The sequence below is a fragment of the Meriones unguiculatus genome, chromosome 9 (genome assembly GCF_030254825.1).
Source record: "Meriones unguiculatus strain TT.TT164.6M chromosome 9, Bangor_MerUng_6.1, whole genome shotgun sequence".
Lineage (NCBI taxonomy): Eukaryota > Metazoa > Chordata > Mammalia > Rodentia > Muridae > Meriones > Meriones unguiculatus.
Genome location: NC_083357.1, coordinates 61,934,840 through 61,951,687, shown reverse-complemented (window position 1 = coordinate 61,951,687; position 16,848 = coordinate 61,934,840). Strand labels below are relative to the sequence as shown.

The window sequence follows — 16,848 nt, the reverse complement described above, 5'->3', positions numbered from 1 at the left end:
GCCATCTTTTTTATTTTCGATTGCAATGACATACCTGATTTTAGGATTACATTTCTACAGAGCTTACTGCAGTTAGAACACAATGTTTCAAAAGTGTGCAGTTTTATGTAGAAGGGATTCGAGGAAACCTGGGGGTAGTCAAGAGGTGGGGGCTCACGCCTTTTGCCCCAGCACTCAGGAGGCAGAGGCGGGCAGATCTCTGACTTGGAGGCCAGCCTGGTCTACAGAGTGCTTTCCAGGGCAGCCAGGGCTACACAGAGAAACTCTGCTTGGGGCGAGGCGGGAAAGGAACCCTGAGTGTGTACAGTCAGGAGAAAGTATTTCCCTTGGCAAAGGCTGATCTCTAAACAGTGACTCAGTCAACAGTGGCACCCTTTACTAAGCTCCCTGGGTGCCCTGTTTCACTATAGCAAGAACAGTACATTCTTACAGTGAGAAAATGAGCCATCACTAGACTAGCCAGGCACAAAAAGTTATTTCCTTCTTTTTAATTGTGTGTTTCTCTGTGTAGTTTTATATAGGTCAGTTCAGCACCTTTGGGGGCCAGGTCCCTTGGAGCTGGAGTTACAGGCAACTGTGAGCTAAGCTATATGGATTCTGAGAACTGAACTTAGGTCTTTAGAAGAGAGACCTCATTCTTAACCATGTACCATTTCCCCAGTGTTTTCCATGGACCATGGAGAGTATTACAAAGGCAGAAGCTTTTGTTCCACACTGACACTTTTACAAAGCTGTCACCTAGTTTACATTCTCTAATACTCAGCCTGATGTCCACTTCCCACACCACCTCCAAAATACCCCAGGGGACCTGTCCATTGTGAAATCACTAACAAACTTGTAAGCTAACCCTTCGTGCTCTCCTCTCACCAAGGGTGGGAGATTTCCTCCTGTTTCCTCATGGCACTTCATGGAGGTTTTCCTCTCACGTTTCTGTTCCTTGTTCACACTAGAAGAGAAATGCTATGTTCTGTCCCTGTTCACATGAATGGAGAAATGGCTGTGTGCTCTACTCTCCGTTCAGCAGAAGCTTTGCAAAGGGAAAAAAACCAAAGACTCAGGGGAGAATGAAACAGAAAATAAGCCCAAGCTATCAAACAAAAGTGTCTGTCTGTGAGCAAGCAGGGTAGCGCAGCCCAGAGCAGGTTGTCAAGCACCAGACACTGTGAGTGACCACACTGTGCCCTCAGCATGAGGTCATTCTGCCCCGCAATCTCCAGGGGCCACTGTATGTTCAACAACATTTGGACAGGAATGCCAAACACTAGCAATAAAATGACACTTGCTCCGGAAAACTGAAACTGTCCAAACAGCCTAAAAAGCTATACAGCTGAACACAGATGGAGAAAAGTTACCTGGAAGAGATCAGCCTGCTCCTTACTCTTCCATTCTGCCCACCACGGGAAGCACGCTAACTGGTTGTGTGCCAACTTCACACAAGCTAGAGCCATCAGGGAGGAAGGCGCCTCAGCTGAGGACATGCTTCCATGAGAACCAGCCGAAACGCATTTTTCAATTAGTGATCAATGGGGGAGGACCCAGCCCATTGTGGATGGTGTCATTCCCGGGCTGGTGGCCCTGGTTCTCTAAGAAAGCAAGCTGAGCAAGGCATGAGAACGAGCCAGTAAGCAGCAACCCTCCACAGCCTCTGCATGTGCTCCTGCCTCCAGGTTCCTGTCCTGTTTGAGTTCCTGACTTCCTTTGGTGATGAGTAGCAATGTGGAAATTTAAGATGAATAAGCCCTTTCCTCCCCAACTTGCTTTTTGATCATAGTGTTTCATCAAAGCAATAGAAACCCTAACTAAGACACTGATGAAGGACAAAGAAAATGACTCACCTTGAGCAGCCAAGTGAGAACTGAGTCCCGATAGGGAACAAATTTGTTTTTGTTTTTGCCGGCACCCTGATCAGCTAGAGCAGAGATAACCAGACCCAGGGTTGTGAGGGACCTGCATAGAACAAAAACCACAATTAGCTAAGCCAGAACATATCAAATGTCCCATGGATGGACAGCAAGGTGCGCTTGCCTGCATGTGAGCAGTGATTCAGTCAGCACTTTGTTATCTGACCTGAAGACTGAGCACCGGGATCCTGTCCATCTGGACTACTTGAAGCAATAAAGACACTTAGCACTGCTCACCTCTCATTTTGCAGACAACCTACATGAACTGGAAAATGTCAGGTGAAAATAATAACATAAGCACAAACACCTTCAAGAAGGATGCCCAAGATAAAAATCTGATTAAAGCAAAGTGCTAATAAGCTGACATCTGCACATCAGAGCCCAGTGTTGGAGAAGCGTTCCACAGTCCCCACTTGCTGGCTAACGTCTAACCTCATTGCTATGGGAGCCCTGAGAAGAGGGAAGACTTGAACCAGGAAGCCTGAGGGAGAGCTATTTATGTGACAGAGCTGGCAAGTGTAGCATTACTTCACAAAGTCTTGCTGCTGAGACTTTGACAAACACAACAGGAGACCTAGACACAGCCCAATGTGGCTGGCACACAGCGTTCACACAGCCAAGAGCTTCTCAGAGACAAACGGCCACTGGTTTTGGTCTACAGCATGGATGACTATGAGGTAACCAGGGGTACCTGCAAGTCACAAGAAAGAGACTGGGCTGTCAGATCTGGGAGTCAAGGAAGAGCAAGTGGAGACTAACATTACACAGTGAGTGGACATCAGGGATTCTATCAAATGTCCCACAACGCACAGCATCCTCCACCCCCAGGAAAAGGAGTCATCTAAGCCCAATGTTGATAGTGCCATTGTTGAGAAGGCCTGACTTGACTGAGGGCTGTGCTCCTCAGTCCCATCAGCAACTCCACAGATGAGAAAATGAGCCTGGGCCCATGGAAAACACTAGGGAAAAAAAAATCCAAACTGCTTATTCATCATTGCCTCAATCGTTCCAGAATCATCTTACTCCAATAAGCACAGATGTTCCCCTATTTTCCTATCAGTTCCATAAGGCAATTCAAGAATCTGATTCAGGAAAGCTCACTTGTTGATGTTGCTGCCCTCCTTCAGCCTGTCGCCTGCAGCTCCGGTTTTCGTAGCTCGTTCACTGCCAGCTAAATCCACTAAGCTCAGCTTGCCCACTTTCTCTCCAGATGTCTGCAAAGAAAATCGACACATGCTAGCAAATGGCTAATGAATGCTGAAAACAGGCTGACTCCCTCAAATGGCTTCTTGTCTCAAGCCTTTACTAAAGTGATCTGTCATTACTGCAAAATTATTTTGCTGCCACTGAACACTGCAGAAAACCACCACCTCGCACAAAACTTACAGATTTTGCTAACCCAGTTGTTAGCAAACAAAGGAATTGATGACCTCAGAAAAAAATACTGTAAAATAGGATATTTTGGAGAGATTGATAAAATTTTCATAGATGTAAACAAAAGTGCTTATAAGATCAAAAGCTTAATGATTCAAAATTGTGCTTAAAATTTCATAAATATTAGCCAGTAATCCTGAAACAAAATACTTACATTCTTGGCTAACATTTTTTTAATTCTTTATTTCCTTTTCTTTCTTTTTTTAAAAGCTTTATTATTTATACAGTGTTCTGCCTGCACACCAGAAGAGAGTACCAGATCTCATTATAGATGGCTATGAGCCACTATGTGGTTGCTGGGAATTGAACTCCAGTGGCTGGAAGAACAGCCAGTGCTCTTAACCTCTGAGCCATCTCTCCAAGCTCCTCCCTAGGCTAATATTTAAAAAAAAAAAAAAAAAATTAATCTGACTTTTGTGCAACAAAATTGTTCAAAAAGTCTAAAACATTTTCTCAACATTTTGATCTTATTCAGACAACCAGCTTAATTTTCTAACATCAGCTGTGGTCTTAGTGGTGTTTTCCTCCACCCGATGACAAACATGTGACATGCCTAATATTTGACCTCATCAGCAAAACAGAAACATGAGAAGGGATGTCAGAGTCTGCAGATCCAAGCACTGTGGAAACTTTCCTCTAAAATCTATGTTATCTTCTGCCTGGGAAAGGAGCTCACAGCAGAATGTTTACATCACATGCAGAAGGCCCTGGGTTCTGTTCTCAGTACTGCAAAAAATACATTTCCAATATCTCCATAAAATAAACATAACAGAGAAATTTTGCTATCCAAGTCAAAAGTACTTTTGATTTAAAAAAAAAAAAAAAAAAAAAAAAGGAAGTCTTCAGTATGGTATTTGTTGTGTTTTGCTTTACTCTATATCAAAAACAAAAAAAAAAATTGTTAACATTGATCTTAATATAATGAAGAAAAAAAAAGTGATTTTTCAGTAAAGGAGAACCTTGCCAACATGTAGCACCTGAGGGATGGGCATCCTAAGTCAATCTTCACATGAAGGAAAAGAATATACATGAGTGAGTTAGCCAAGATGGTCCTAACATGCCAGAGGCCCCAGCATCTTCACAAGGTTCCAACAAAATACTCAAAGGATGTCCTACACATTCTAATCATTTTATGGCACGCTTCCCCGGTGCGAGCTGCTCCTTGACCTCCTGACTGATTAGCAGCAGTTATCCCAGCAAAGGAGTCTCCATCGAAATAATCAGCCATCTGGGTAGAAAGTGCACAGCTACTGTGGCCAGGCCAGGTGAGCAGCTTGTGTAACTTTAGCCCCAGTGTCCTCTTGCTGAAGAGGGATAGAACTAGGCTTAGTCCAAGACTCCCTTGCTGTCAGGCCTCAGGAAATGACTCAAGTTCTTTCAGACCCTCTTGCTAAAGACTGGAAAGCAGAAGTCCAGTGCCTTCCCTGGCTTTTTTTCTGCCATCAGGCAAGTTATGAAACCTAAGGTTTTCCAGAATATTCTACAACTTCCGGGTGGTAGGAGACAGCTGCAAAAGCAATTTCTTTATTCCTGATTGAAGAAATGTGTCCCTTGTGGTTTCAGGCGTGACTCCTAGAGCTGCTGTAGACCCCAGCCCTCTTGGGGTGTTCTGACAGTGCTGCAGCTACAGTACAGCAGCTTCTGTTCTTGTCAGAACCTTCTGTCCTGAGTCCTGACCAACAGTCTGGACGAGGCCTTCAACTCAACTAGCATCAAAGAGAACAGGCTAAACCAGCAGTTCTCAACCTTGGGTCACGACCACATAGCAGATGTTTACATTATGATTCACAACAGCAGCAACATTACAGTTATGAATTGGAAGTGAAAATAATTCTATGGCTGGGGGTCAGCACAGCATGAAGAATTGTACTAAGGGTCACAGCGTTAGGAAGATTGAGAATCACTGGACTAAACGATGATTGTTTTTAGAAGCTACTTACCCCAGACTTCACATCGTACAGAGTATGTGTCAGGGTGATTTTGAACACTGCGTGGGAGCGGCTGCTTTCCTCATTCATGTTGGTTGCAGCAACTGTCCGAGACTTATTGCCCTCAGACATCAGAGACTCAATATCCTATGTGGAAACAGGTCACAGGCACTTATCTCATTGTTTGTGAATAAGCATGATCACTCTGCCATCCTACCACAAGCACCCAAGTTTTCAGAGGCTACATTTTGATTTTAGTGAGAATACAAGAGCCCATGCTATTGCTGAGGGCCAACTAAAGCACGTTATTCACTGCAGACACAGAAGCAAGAGGCGGCTTTGACACAGAGAAGTTTAGAAGCGAGGCTCCATCAAACCACAAAACAGGATCTTACAAGGTACCCCACGGTAGCCTCAAATTCATTATGTAGCCCAGGCTGGCCTCAAACTTGTGATCCTTCTGCGTCTGCATCCACAGGTGTACCATGCACAGCATTAGAAACAAAACTTTTGAGTGACAAAAAAAAAAAGTGCATTTAATTGTAAAATCAATATACCTTTATTACTAAAAGAAATTATATAAAAAGCAAAAAAGAAAAAGATTCTGACCCCTTCACCCAAACATATCAGGTATTTGTTTGATATTACCACTTTAGAAAATTAGCATAAAGCTGGGAATACTAGAAAAGTAGCTATGATTTGGCGGGAGGGCACAGTTCTGGGGGACTGAAACAAGGGCCTCATACTTGCTTCACAAATGCTCTACCTCTGAGCTTTCTCTAGCTCTTTTTTTATTTTTTGAGACAGGGCCTACGTAAGTTGCTCTGACTGGCCTTGAACTGTCCACCCTACTGCCTCAGCCTCCTAAAGACCTGTGATTACAGGCCTGTGCCACCAGGGCTGGCTCAGATTTTCCAAATGCTATGAGCTTTAGGACCAGATGTGTTGGCACACCTTTAATCCCAACACTCAGGAAGCAAAACAAGTGGATCTCTGGGAGTTTGAGGCCACCCTGGTCTTAGCAAGAGTTCCAGGTCATCCAGAGTGACACAATGAAAACCTGCCTTTCCCTCATCCCCCCAAAGCTACACGCTCTGAAACAGTGGCTGAAGCAATCTGAGCTTAGCTTCATTAATCATAACACAAATTATCATCTCGTGGGCTGAGAATGGAGCCCAGAGACAGTGCAAGTGCTTATCATACACAAGGCCCAGGGTCTAACCCCTGGTAACATGAACAATAATGAATAAATATACACATACAGCAATGTCCTCTACAAGCATTTGTGAAACGAGGAATCAAAGATGGAGTATGTGAAAGCGCTCCCCAGCTACCTCCCACCACCTGATGTTCTTTCCAGTCAAGGAGTCCTCTCCTCCACTCAGTCTGCTGTGGCAAGGCCAAGAGGCTCCACTTCCCAGATGTCTCTGCAGCCCTGACCAGCTACGTGATGAACTGAAGTGTAACACAAAGCATCTAGGTGATCCTCCCTAATGGAAGCAAGCATGCCATCGAATCTCTAGTGAGAGAGGCACAGGACAGCACAGGCACCACAGCATCTCCCTGTGGAGTGGGGAGCTCCCTACCAACAGCTTAGAGCCATGACACCAGCCTCAAAGTGCCTATGTCAGACTTTAACAGAAAAGCATTGTTTAAATTACTGCTTATTCTTTGATTCTTTCACTCATGCAAATACTGAAAACACCCACTCTACACCAAGTACTTCCGAGACACTAAGGATGCATAACAACAGAGCATGTAATACCACATACAGAAACAGAACTTAAATCTTGTTATGCTTTTATGATGTACATACTTGAACACAATCTTAAAGCTACCAAACATACAGAAAATTTTCATAAGTCATATAATTACACTTTCGCTATATACATTAAAAAGAATGATAGTAAAAATTGCAACACAACAAATACTCCCAAAGTAAAATCATTAGTTGCAAAAATATTGCCATAGGCAAAACATTTTCTAAAACTTTCTGGATCCATAAGTTCTGACGATCTAGAGGCTTCATCATATTTAGCTGATATTTACAGACTAATTTTCATCTCACTTTGAAGATTTTTTTTTTTTTTGTAGAAAGTGAATTACTAAATAATGGTGTTGTAAATTTAATTTTAAAAATATAACCCAGGGCTGAAGAGATGGCTCCAGAAAACCTGAATTCAATTCCCAGCAACCACATAGCAGCTCACAAAACAGTCTGCAACTCTAGTTTCAGGGGATCCAATGCCCTCTTCTGGCCTCAGACACACACATAATACACAAGCATATATGCAGACAAAATACTCATACACAAAAAATAAAAATAACATAGCAAAATGTTTAAATATTTCTTTAAAAAATAAGGAAAGGTAATGAGCCAAAATGGCAGTTGAAGCAGCTTACATAAAGGATGTTACCTTGTAGCTTGTGACAGCCAGTTTAGAAAGTCCATCCACATAGGGTCCCAACACACTGTGCTCTCTCACTTTCAATGTTTGGCGGCTTCTGTTCATAACAGAGACACGATCCATTAGTGACTGCCTGTTTTTAGAAGGACTCAACTGTGGTTCACAGAAACATACACACCAAAAGAGACCCCCCTAATAAAGAAGAGCAGCTCACTGGATCCCTCAAGGATTTAAACCTAACTTTAAAATCCTTGCTGAGAAGAACAGCTTGATAACGTGGTAAAATGCCACATTGCTCAAAAGGGTAAGCGTGGGAAGTCTCTCTACTACACAAAGAATGCAGAGTCAAATAAATACCAACAATCTTCCTGTCATCTCACAGAACCAGCCCAAGACAGAAGCCCTGTAAGTGTTAACTGCACAAGAAAAAAAAAAAACAAAAACAAAAAAAAACCCACAGGCCCAGCTCAGCTGTGAACAAAGAAACAAAGACAACAAAGGGCTCTCAGAGCAATTTAAACACAATAGTGAGCTTATCTGACTTGTCTGGGTGTTCTAACAAGGGGTCTGCATGCTTTGTCACACTGACACACTAGAGAGGGGGAAGTCTGATCGGTTCAATAAATGCATGAAAGACTCAATAAAACAAAAAGTAAATGTTCAATGCTTTCCTAAAACAAACCACACAGCAAGCATGGAGCTGTGGCACTCAGGAACACCTGTCCAGACACTGGCTAAAGGGCACTAAGTTTTAGTCAGGAACAGCAAATCCCGAGACTCACAAACAGGATAGTGACTATAGGCAGTCATCTTGTAAATCATATTTCAAAATTGCTGGGGGTGGGTTTCATTTCTTCACATCACACCAAAAAATAATGACAATTAAGATAACAGATAATAAGATCAAGGAAGCTAGTCCATAGTGTCTACATATCCCAAAGTATACCACTGTACTCTATAAATCAAAGTATTATTTGTCAAGTAAAATTATTTTTAAGGAGAATCCAAGATGGTGGTACCAAGAAGACACTGTGTCAGACAAGTAGGACAGCAGTGACTACATGGCAACCAACAGACCAACAGACTCAACTCTGGGCCCTAAAACACCAGCGATTGTGTTTCCCAGGTGAGAGGAAACCCTACGGTGTGGGAGGCAATCAGGTCCATTCTCGGGTCACCCAGCTAAACCATGGAAGAGTTTCTGGGTTAGCCGCCAGCCCAGCACCACACGCCTGTATGCCCTAATCACCATCCCAGACTGAACTGTGGACCCCACAACACCAGAGAGTGGGTTTTCCAGTCGAGGGAAAACTCCACGATGAAGGAAGCAATCAGGACCAACCTCAGGTCACCCAGACAATCCCTGGAAAAGGTCCTGGGATCTGGTGAGCACTCAGCCACCAGCCCAGAGACCTGCCTATATGCCCCACTCACCATCCCAGACAGAACTGGGTTTCCCTGTCAGGAAAAACCCCACAGTGAAGGAAACATCAGGTCTGACTCAGGGCACCCAGCCGACCCCCACCCCCACCCCGAAAAGCTCTCGGGATAAGTCCCTGGGTTCCTGCAGGCACCCAGTCACCTGCACAGAGCCACTGGCCTGCACCTGCGTGCTCTACTCATCACTCCATACTGAACTGTGGACCCCAAAACACCACAGACAGAGCCTCCCTGTTGGGAGGAAGCCACATGGTGGGGAAACATCAGGTCTGATCTCAGGACACCCAGATAATCCCTGGAAATGTTTCTGGGTCCCTCCAGGCTCCAGGCTCTAACCTCCTGCCACAGGCATGAGTGCTGTGCAGACTTGCCACTGGTTACAGCTTGTGTATTAGGGCATAGAGCTCCAACCTCAGACCTACAGAAGCCTGCGATCTGCAGGATCAGCCCCCAGACACTGCTCCAAGGCACAACCTGTCTCCCTAGCCAAACTGACCAAACTGTGGGGCTTCCTCGTTCTTCAAGAGGGCTGTGCCCAGCAAATGCAGTATAAAATCATCAGCAGCTCACTAAATTCAGAGCAAGAAACCCAGTGGCAGGGCAGCTATCTCCAGGACTTCTCCTGGTAAGAGGAGAGCCTCCTGACTACAAATCACCACAGTTACCACACAAGTCCATACGCCTGAGGTGAGCTGTGCCAATTCCTGAGAAGCACTGGCCATTAGGTGAACACAACCAAAAATCTGAGGAGGCCTCTTTCAGGAACAACCATCTTCCTGTGGATTCTTCCCACCTCAGGATTCCAAGCAGGCACCAGAAATTAACAGCCAAAACCTGAGACATCCAGATGGGTAGAGACCAGCATAAAAGCACAACCAACAAAAGTCAAAGCAACATGGCATCTCCAGAACCCAGGTATCTAGGAGCAAGTAGCCCTGGACACCCTATCATAAGTGAAACTCAAGAAGATGACCTTATATCTATGCTTATAAAGAAGAAAATGGAGGAAGCAAATAAAATGCGTACTGAAACAGAGGAAGATAAAGTCAAACAGAGTATGGCCATCCGTAAAAAAAAATACAGGAAGATGCAGCCAAACAGTTTGTGGCCTTCAGAGAGGAAATAATTAAATCACTGAAAGAAATAAAAGAAACAGAAGAATTTCAAACAAACAGGTGAAGAAATTGAAGGAAAAAAGAAAAATACAGTCAAGACAGGTGAAGGAAATTAACAAAATAGTTCAAGATCTGAAGATAGAATTGGAAAAATTAAAGAAAACACAAACAGGAAATGATGGAGAGGGAGAACTTAGAGAAGAAAACAGTAACTACAGAGGTAAGCATAACCAACAGATTACAAGAGATGGAAGAAAGAATCTCAGGTGTGGAAGATACAACAGAAGAAATCAATTTATCCATCAGAGAAAATATTAAATCTAAAAAATTCCTGACACAATCCATTCAAGGAATCCAAGAGAACATGAAAAGACAAATCCTAAGAATAATGGGAATAGAGGAAAAAGATGATTCCCATCTCCAGAAAATATTTTCAACAAAATCAAAGAAAAAAATTTCCCCAATTTAAAGAAGTCTATAAGCACACAAGAGGCCTTCAGAACACCTACTAAATTAGACCAGAAAAGAAAATCCTCTCGCCACATAATAATCAAAACAGTAAGTGTACAGAACAAAGAAAAATACTAAAAGCATCAAGGGAAAAAGGCCAAGTAACATATAATGGCAAACCCATCAGAATCACACCTGACTTCTCAAGAGAGACTATGAAGGCCCGAAAGGCCTGGACGGATATCATGCAGACCCTAAGAGAACACAGATGTCAGCCCAGGCTACTATACCCAGCAAAACTCTCAGTCCTCATAGACGGAGAAAACAAGATATTCAATGACAAAAACAAATTTCAACAATACCTACACAGAAATCCAGCGTTAGAGAAGATACTAGAAGGAAAAATACAACCCAAGAAAGCCAACTACATTCAGGAAAACACAGGAAATAACCTCACCACAGACAACTAAAAGTAGCCAAGCACACAAACACAGTACCACAACCAACATCAAAATCAAAGGATCCAACAGCTACTGGTCATTAATTTCTCTCAACATCAATGGACTCAATTCTCCAATAAAAAGACACAGATAAAGAGAATGGATATGTAAATAAGACCCAACAATCTATCACATACAAGAAACACACCTAGGTCACAAAGATAGACATTACCTGAGAGCAAAAGGCTGGAAGATGGTTTTCCAAGCAAATGGATCCAAGATGAAAGAAGGAGCAGCCATTCTAATATCTAATAAAATAGACTTTCAACCAAAATTAATAAAAAGAGATGGGGAAAGACACTCCATACTCATCAAGGGAAAACTCCACCAAGACGACATCTCAATCCTGAACATCTATGCCCCAAATACAAGGGCACCCACATTTGTGAAAGAAACATTGATAAAACTTAAAACACACATAGATCCCCACACATTAATAGTGGGAGACTTCAACACCCCACTCTCAACAAAGGACAGGTCAACAAAACAAATTAAACAAAGAAACAATGACTCTAACAGAGGTCATGAATCAAATGGACCTAATAGACATCTACAGATCCTTTTACCCAAACACAAAAAAATTTACTTTTCAGCACCTCATCGAACTTTTTCCAAAACAGATCATATAGTTGGTCACAAAGCAGACTTCAACAGATACCATCATGGTTGCTAAAGCTGGACCTCAACAACAAAAGAAATAGCAAAAAGCCTACACACACATGGAAACTGAACAATCTACTACACAATGACAGCTGGGTCAGGGAAGAAATTAAAGACTTCTTAGAATTCTATGAAAATGAACATATAACATACAAAAACTTATGGGACATAATTAAAGCAGTGCTAAGAGGAACGTTCAGAACACTAAGTGCCTTCAAGAAGAAATTCAAAACATCTCACACAGCAACTTAGCAGCCCACCTGAAAGCCCTAGAAAAAGAAGAAGCAGACACGCCCAAGAGGAGTAGACAGCTGGAAATAATCAAACTGAGGGGTAAAATCAATAAATTAGAAACAAATAAAACAACTCAAAGAATCAATGAAACCAAGATCTTGTTTTTTGAGAAAATCAACAAGATAGACAAACCCTTAGCCAAACTAACTAAAAGGCAGAGAGACACCATCCAAATCAACAAAATCAGAAACGTAAAGGGGGACATAACCACAGACACTGAAGAAATCCAAACAATAATTAGGTCTTCCTTCAAAAGCCTATATGCCACAAAAATTGAAAATCTAAATGAAATGGACAATTTTCTTGATCAATTCCACTTACCAAAGCTGAATCAGGACCAGGCAAATCAATTAAGTAGTCCTATAACCCCTAAGGAATTAGAAGCTATCATCAAAAGTCTCCCATTCAAAAAAAAAAAAAAAAAGCACAGGGCCAGATGGTTTCAGTGCAGAATTCTACCAGACCTTCAAAGAAGAGCTAACACCAATAGTCTTCAAACAATTTCATAAAACAGAACAGAAGGAGCATTACCAAACTCATTCTATGAAGCCACAGTCACCTTGATACCTAAACCTCACAGAGACCCAACAAAGAAAGAGAATTTCAGGCCAATCTCTCTTATGAACATCGAAGTGAAAATACTCAATAAAATACTCGCAAACCAAATCCAAGAACACATCAAAGATATCATCCACTATGACCAAGTAGGCTTCATCCCAATTATGCAGGGGTGGTTCAATATATGGAAATCCATCCATATGTGATCCACCATATTAACAAACTGAAAGAAAAAAAACCACATGATAATCTCCTTAGATGTTGAAAAAGCATTTCATAAAATCCAACATTTGTTTATGTTTAAAATCCTGGAGAGATCAGGGATACAAGGCACTTTTCTAAACATAGTAAAGGCAATATAAAGCAAGCTTATAGCCAGTATCAAACTTAACAGCGAAACTTAAATCAATCTCACTGAAATCAGGGACAAGGGAAGATTGCCCACTCTCCCCCTATCTCTTCAACATAGTTCTTGAAGTACTTGCTGAAGCAATAAGACAATTAAAAGAGATCAAGGGGATTCAATTCAGAAAGGAAGAGTCAAAATATCACTATTTGCAGATGATATGATAGTATACATGAGTGACCCCAAAAATTCTACCAGGGAACTCCTACATTATTAGCCCTCCTGTATACAAAAGACAAAAGGGCTGAGAAAGAAATTAGGCAAACAACACCCTTTACAATAGCCACAAAGGACATAAAGTACCTTGGTGTAACTCTAACCAAGCAAGTCAAAGACTTGTATGAAAAAAACTTCAAGTCTCTGAAGAAAGAAATAGAAGATATCAGAAGATGGAAAGATTTCCCATGCTCATGGCAGGATTAACATAGTGAAAATAGCTATCTTACCAAAAGCAATCTACAGATTTCCCATCAAATTACCAACACAGTTCTTTACAGACCTTGAAAGAAAAATTCTCAACCTCATAAGGAATAACAAGAAGCCCAGAATAGCTAAAAGAATCCTCTACAATAAAAGATCTTCTGGAGGTATCTCCATCCCTGATCTCAAGCTGTACTATAGAGCAACAGTAATAAAAACTGCATGATACTGGCATAGAAACAGAACGGTGGATCAATAGAATCAAATAGAAGACCCAGAAATAAACCCACACACTTATAGACACCTGATTTTTTACAAAGATGCCAAAACCATACAATGGAAAAAGATAGCATCCTCAACAAATGATGCTGGTCTAACTAAATATTTAGATGTAGAAAAATGGAAGTAGATCTATACTTATCACCCTGCACAAAATTAAAGTCTAAGTGGATCAAAGACCTAAACATAAAACCAGACACACTACACCTGTTAGAAGAAAAAGTGGGGAAGAGCCTTGAACTCATTGGCACAGGAGACAACTTCCTAAACAGAACACCAAGAACACAGGCTCTAAGATCAACAATCAATAAATAGGACCTCATGAAACTGAAAAAGACACTGTCATCAGAATAAAATGACAGGCTACAGACTGGGAAAGGATCTTTGCCAACCTTTTATGTGACAGTGGACTAATATCCAGAATATATAAAGAACTCAAGAAGTTAAACACCAACAAATCACGTAATCCAATTAAAAAATAAAGTACAGGGGGCTGGAGAGATGGCTCAAAGGTTAAGAACACTGGCTGTTCTTCCAGAGGTCCTGAGTTCAATTCCCAGCAACCACATGGTGGCTCATAACCATTTATAATAGATCTGGTGCCCTTTGTTGCTGTACAGGCAAAACACTGTATATGTAATAAATAAACAAACATTAAAAAAACTCAAAAAAAAAAATAAAGTACAGAGCTAAACAGAGAATTCTCAATAAAGAATATAGAATGGCAAGGAAACACTTAAAGAAATGCTCAACATTCTTAGTCCTCAGGCAAATGCAAATCAAAACAACCCTGAGATTTCACCTTACACCTATCAGAATGGCTAAGATCAAAAACTCAAGTGACAACACACACTGGAGAGGATGTGGAGAAAGGGGAACCCTCCTCCATTGTTGATGGGAATGTAAACTTGTACAACCACTCTGGAAATCAATTTGGTGCTTTCTCAGACAATTAGAATTAGTGCTACCTCAAGATCCAGCTATATCACTCCTAGGCATATATCTAAAAGATGCTCAAGTATACAACAAGGACATTTGCTCAACCATGTTCATAACTGCTTTATTCGTAATAGCCAGAAGCTGGAAACAACCCAAAGGTCTCTCAACTGAGGAATGGATACAGAAATTGTGGTACATTTACACAATGGAATACTACTCAGCAATTAAAAACAAGGAAATCATTAAATTTGCAGGCAAATGGAGGGAACTAGAAAAGATCATCCTGAATGAGGTATTCCAGAAACAGAAAGACACACATGGTATGTACTCACTTATAAGTGGATATAAGACATATAATATAGGATAATCATACTAAAATATGTACACCTAAAGAAGGAGGACCCTAAGTAAGATACTCTATCCACATTCAGAATGGCAAATGGGATAGACCTAAGAAGATGGAAAAAACAGGGAACAGGACAGGAGCACACCACAGAGGGTCTCTGAAAGACTCTACCCAGCTGGGTATTAAAGCAGATGCTGAGACTCAGAGCCAAACTTCGGGCAGAGTGTAGGGAATCTTATGAAAGAAGGGGGGGGGGGGGGCTGAGAAAGACCTGGACGGAGCTGGAGCTCCACAAGGAGAGCAACAGAACTAAAAAATCTGGACCCAGGGGTCTTTTCTGAGACTGATACTCCAACCAAGGACCATTCATGGAGATAACCTAGAACCTCTACACAGATGGAGCCCATGGCAGCTCAGTCTCCAAGGGCATACCTTAGTAAGGGAAACAGGGACTGTCTCTGACATGAACTCAGTGGCTGGCTCTTTGATCACCTCCCCCTGAGGTGGGAGGCAGAGTCCACAGAGGAAGACAATGCAGACAGTCCCAATGAGACCTGATAGGCTAGGGTAAGATGGAAAGGGAGGAGGACCTCCCCTATCAGTGGGCTAGGGAAGGGGCATGAGAGGAAAAGAGGGAGGGAAGGTAGGATTGGGAGGGGGTGGGGAAGGAAGCTATAGCTGAGATACAATGTGAATAAACTGTAAGAAATAAACAAAAATTTTAAAGACTAGAAAAAATTATTTTTAAAAAGGAATATTTACTAATATTAAATTCCAAGGTGATTATGGCTTTTTGTTTATTTATCTGTACTCTCTACTATGTGTTCATTTGGCCACAGGGAGATACTGTCTTTTCAAAATAAATAATGGGTTAGAATGCTCAGAATTCTGTGGTAGTTTTTGGTGCTACAACATAAAGTTCCTGCTCCACAATCTGACACCCATGCTCCTTTATAATCTGTTCCCATCTAACGTCTTGTCTTAGAGTCTCCTCATCCCCACCTTGGATCGGAATTTATTAGCATAATAGACTTTAGGCTCTAGAAGAGAAGAGTGCCTTGTGTTAATAACAGTTTTGGAGTCTATAGTTCCTAGTATGATCCCTGCTACCTAATAGTCACTCAGATTATTAACACATTTGGCTAACGTAGAAACAACTAAGGTACCAACAAAGACTTGCAAGGTATTGGCTGTAGGGCTTGGAGACTTGGAGTACCTGAAGTGGAGGTAGCAGGTCCTAAGGAGAGAATACAGGTAACAGCCTAACAGTGGGGCTTGGAGACACAGTAGAGATCACAAAGAACAGCAGGGGGTGTGGGGTGGAAGGAATGGTGGTGAACACATAGCCTGAGATCACAGGGAACCTGGAACCAAACCCGCTTCATCTACTGCATGGGAAGCAAGCAGAGGGACTGGGTAAGTAAAGGGGTAGTTCAGCAGAGTGGAGGACCAAGAAATGGCTCTGCCATCTAAGAGCTTTACTGTCTTCCAGCTTATGGACCACAGCTTAGCATTTCCTAATGATTCAGAAGCTCTAGCATCCTAGGTTCAATTTACAATGCCACAGGAATGCAGATGATGACAAGTGGCCATGTAATACTATGTGACTTCAGCTATAGTAGTCACAGAACATGATTGGGATTGCTGCTCACCTCTTACACTAAGACAGAGACTACTAGTAACTCCCCTCCACTTTCCCTTTCTTTAGTAATGTGTATTATATGGGTGAGTATGTGTGCATATTCATTTGTGTGTAGGCATGTATGTGAA

At 41.9% G+C, this 16,848-nt stretch overlaps 1 protein-coding gene across 3 annotated transcripts in view; it reads right to left on the bottom strand.

Annotated features, from left to right (window-relative positions):
* Kif13b (kinesin family member 13B) overlaps nucleotides 1-16,848 on the bottom strand; it is a 158,466-nt gene that overhangs the window by 79,784 nt on the left and 61,834 nt on the right. For all 3 annotated transcript variants that reach the window (XM_060391318.1, XM_021654289.2, XM_060391317.1), the window contains 4 exons: nucleotides 7,681-7,768; nucleotides 5,276-5,410; nucleotides 3,003-3,115; nucleotides 1,836-1,947 (listed from right to left, as the gene is read on the bottom strand). In XM_060391318.1, the coding sequence (XP_060247301.1) occupies nucleotides 1,836-1,947; nucleotides 3,003-3,115; nucleotides 5,276-5,410; nucleotides 7,681-7,768 (448 nt within the window). The remainder of the gene's footprint in view (nucleotides 1-1,835; nucleotides 1,948-3,002; nucleotides 3,116-5,275; nucleotides 5,411-7,680; nucleotides 7,769-16,848) is intronic.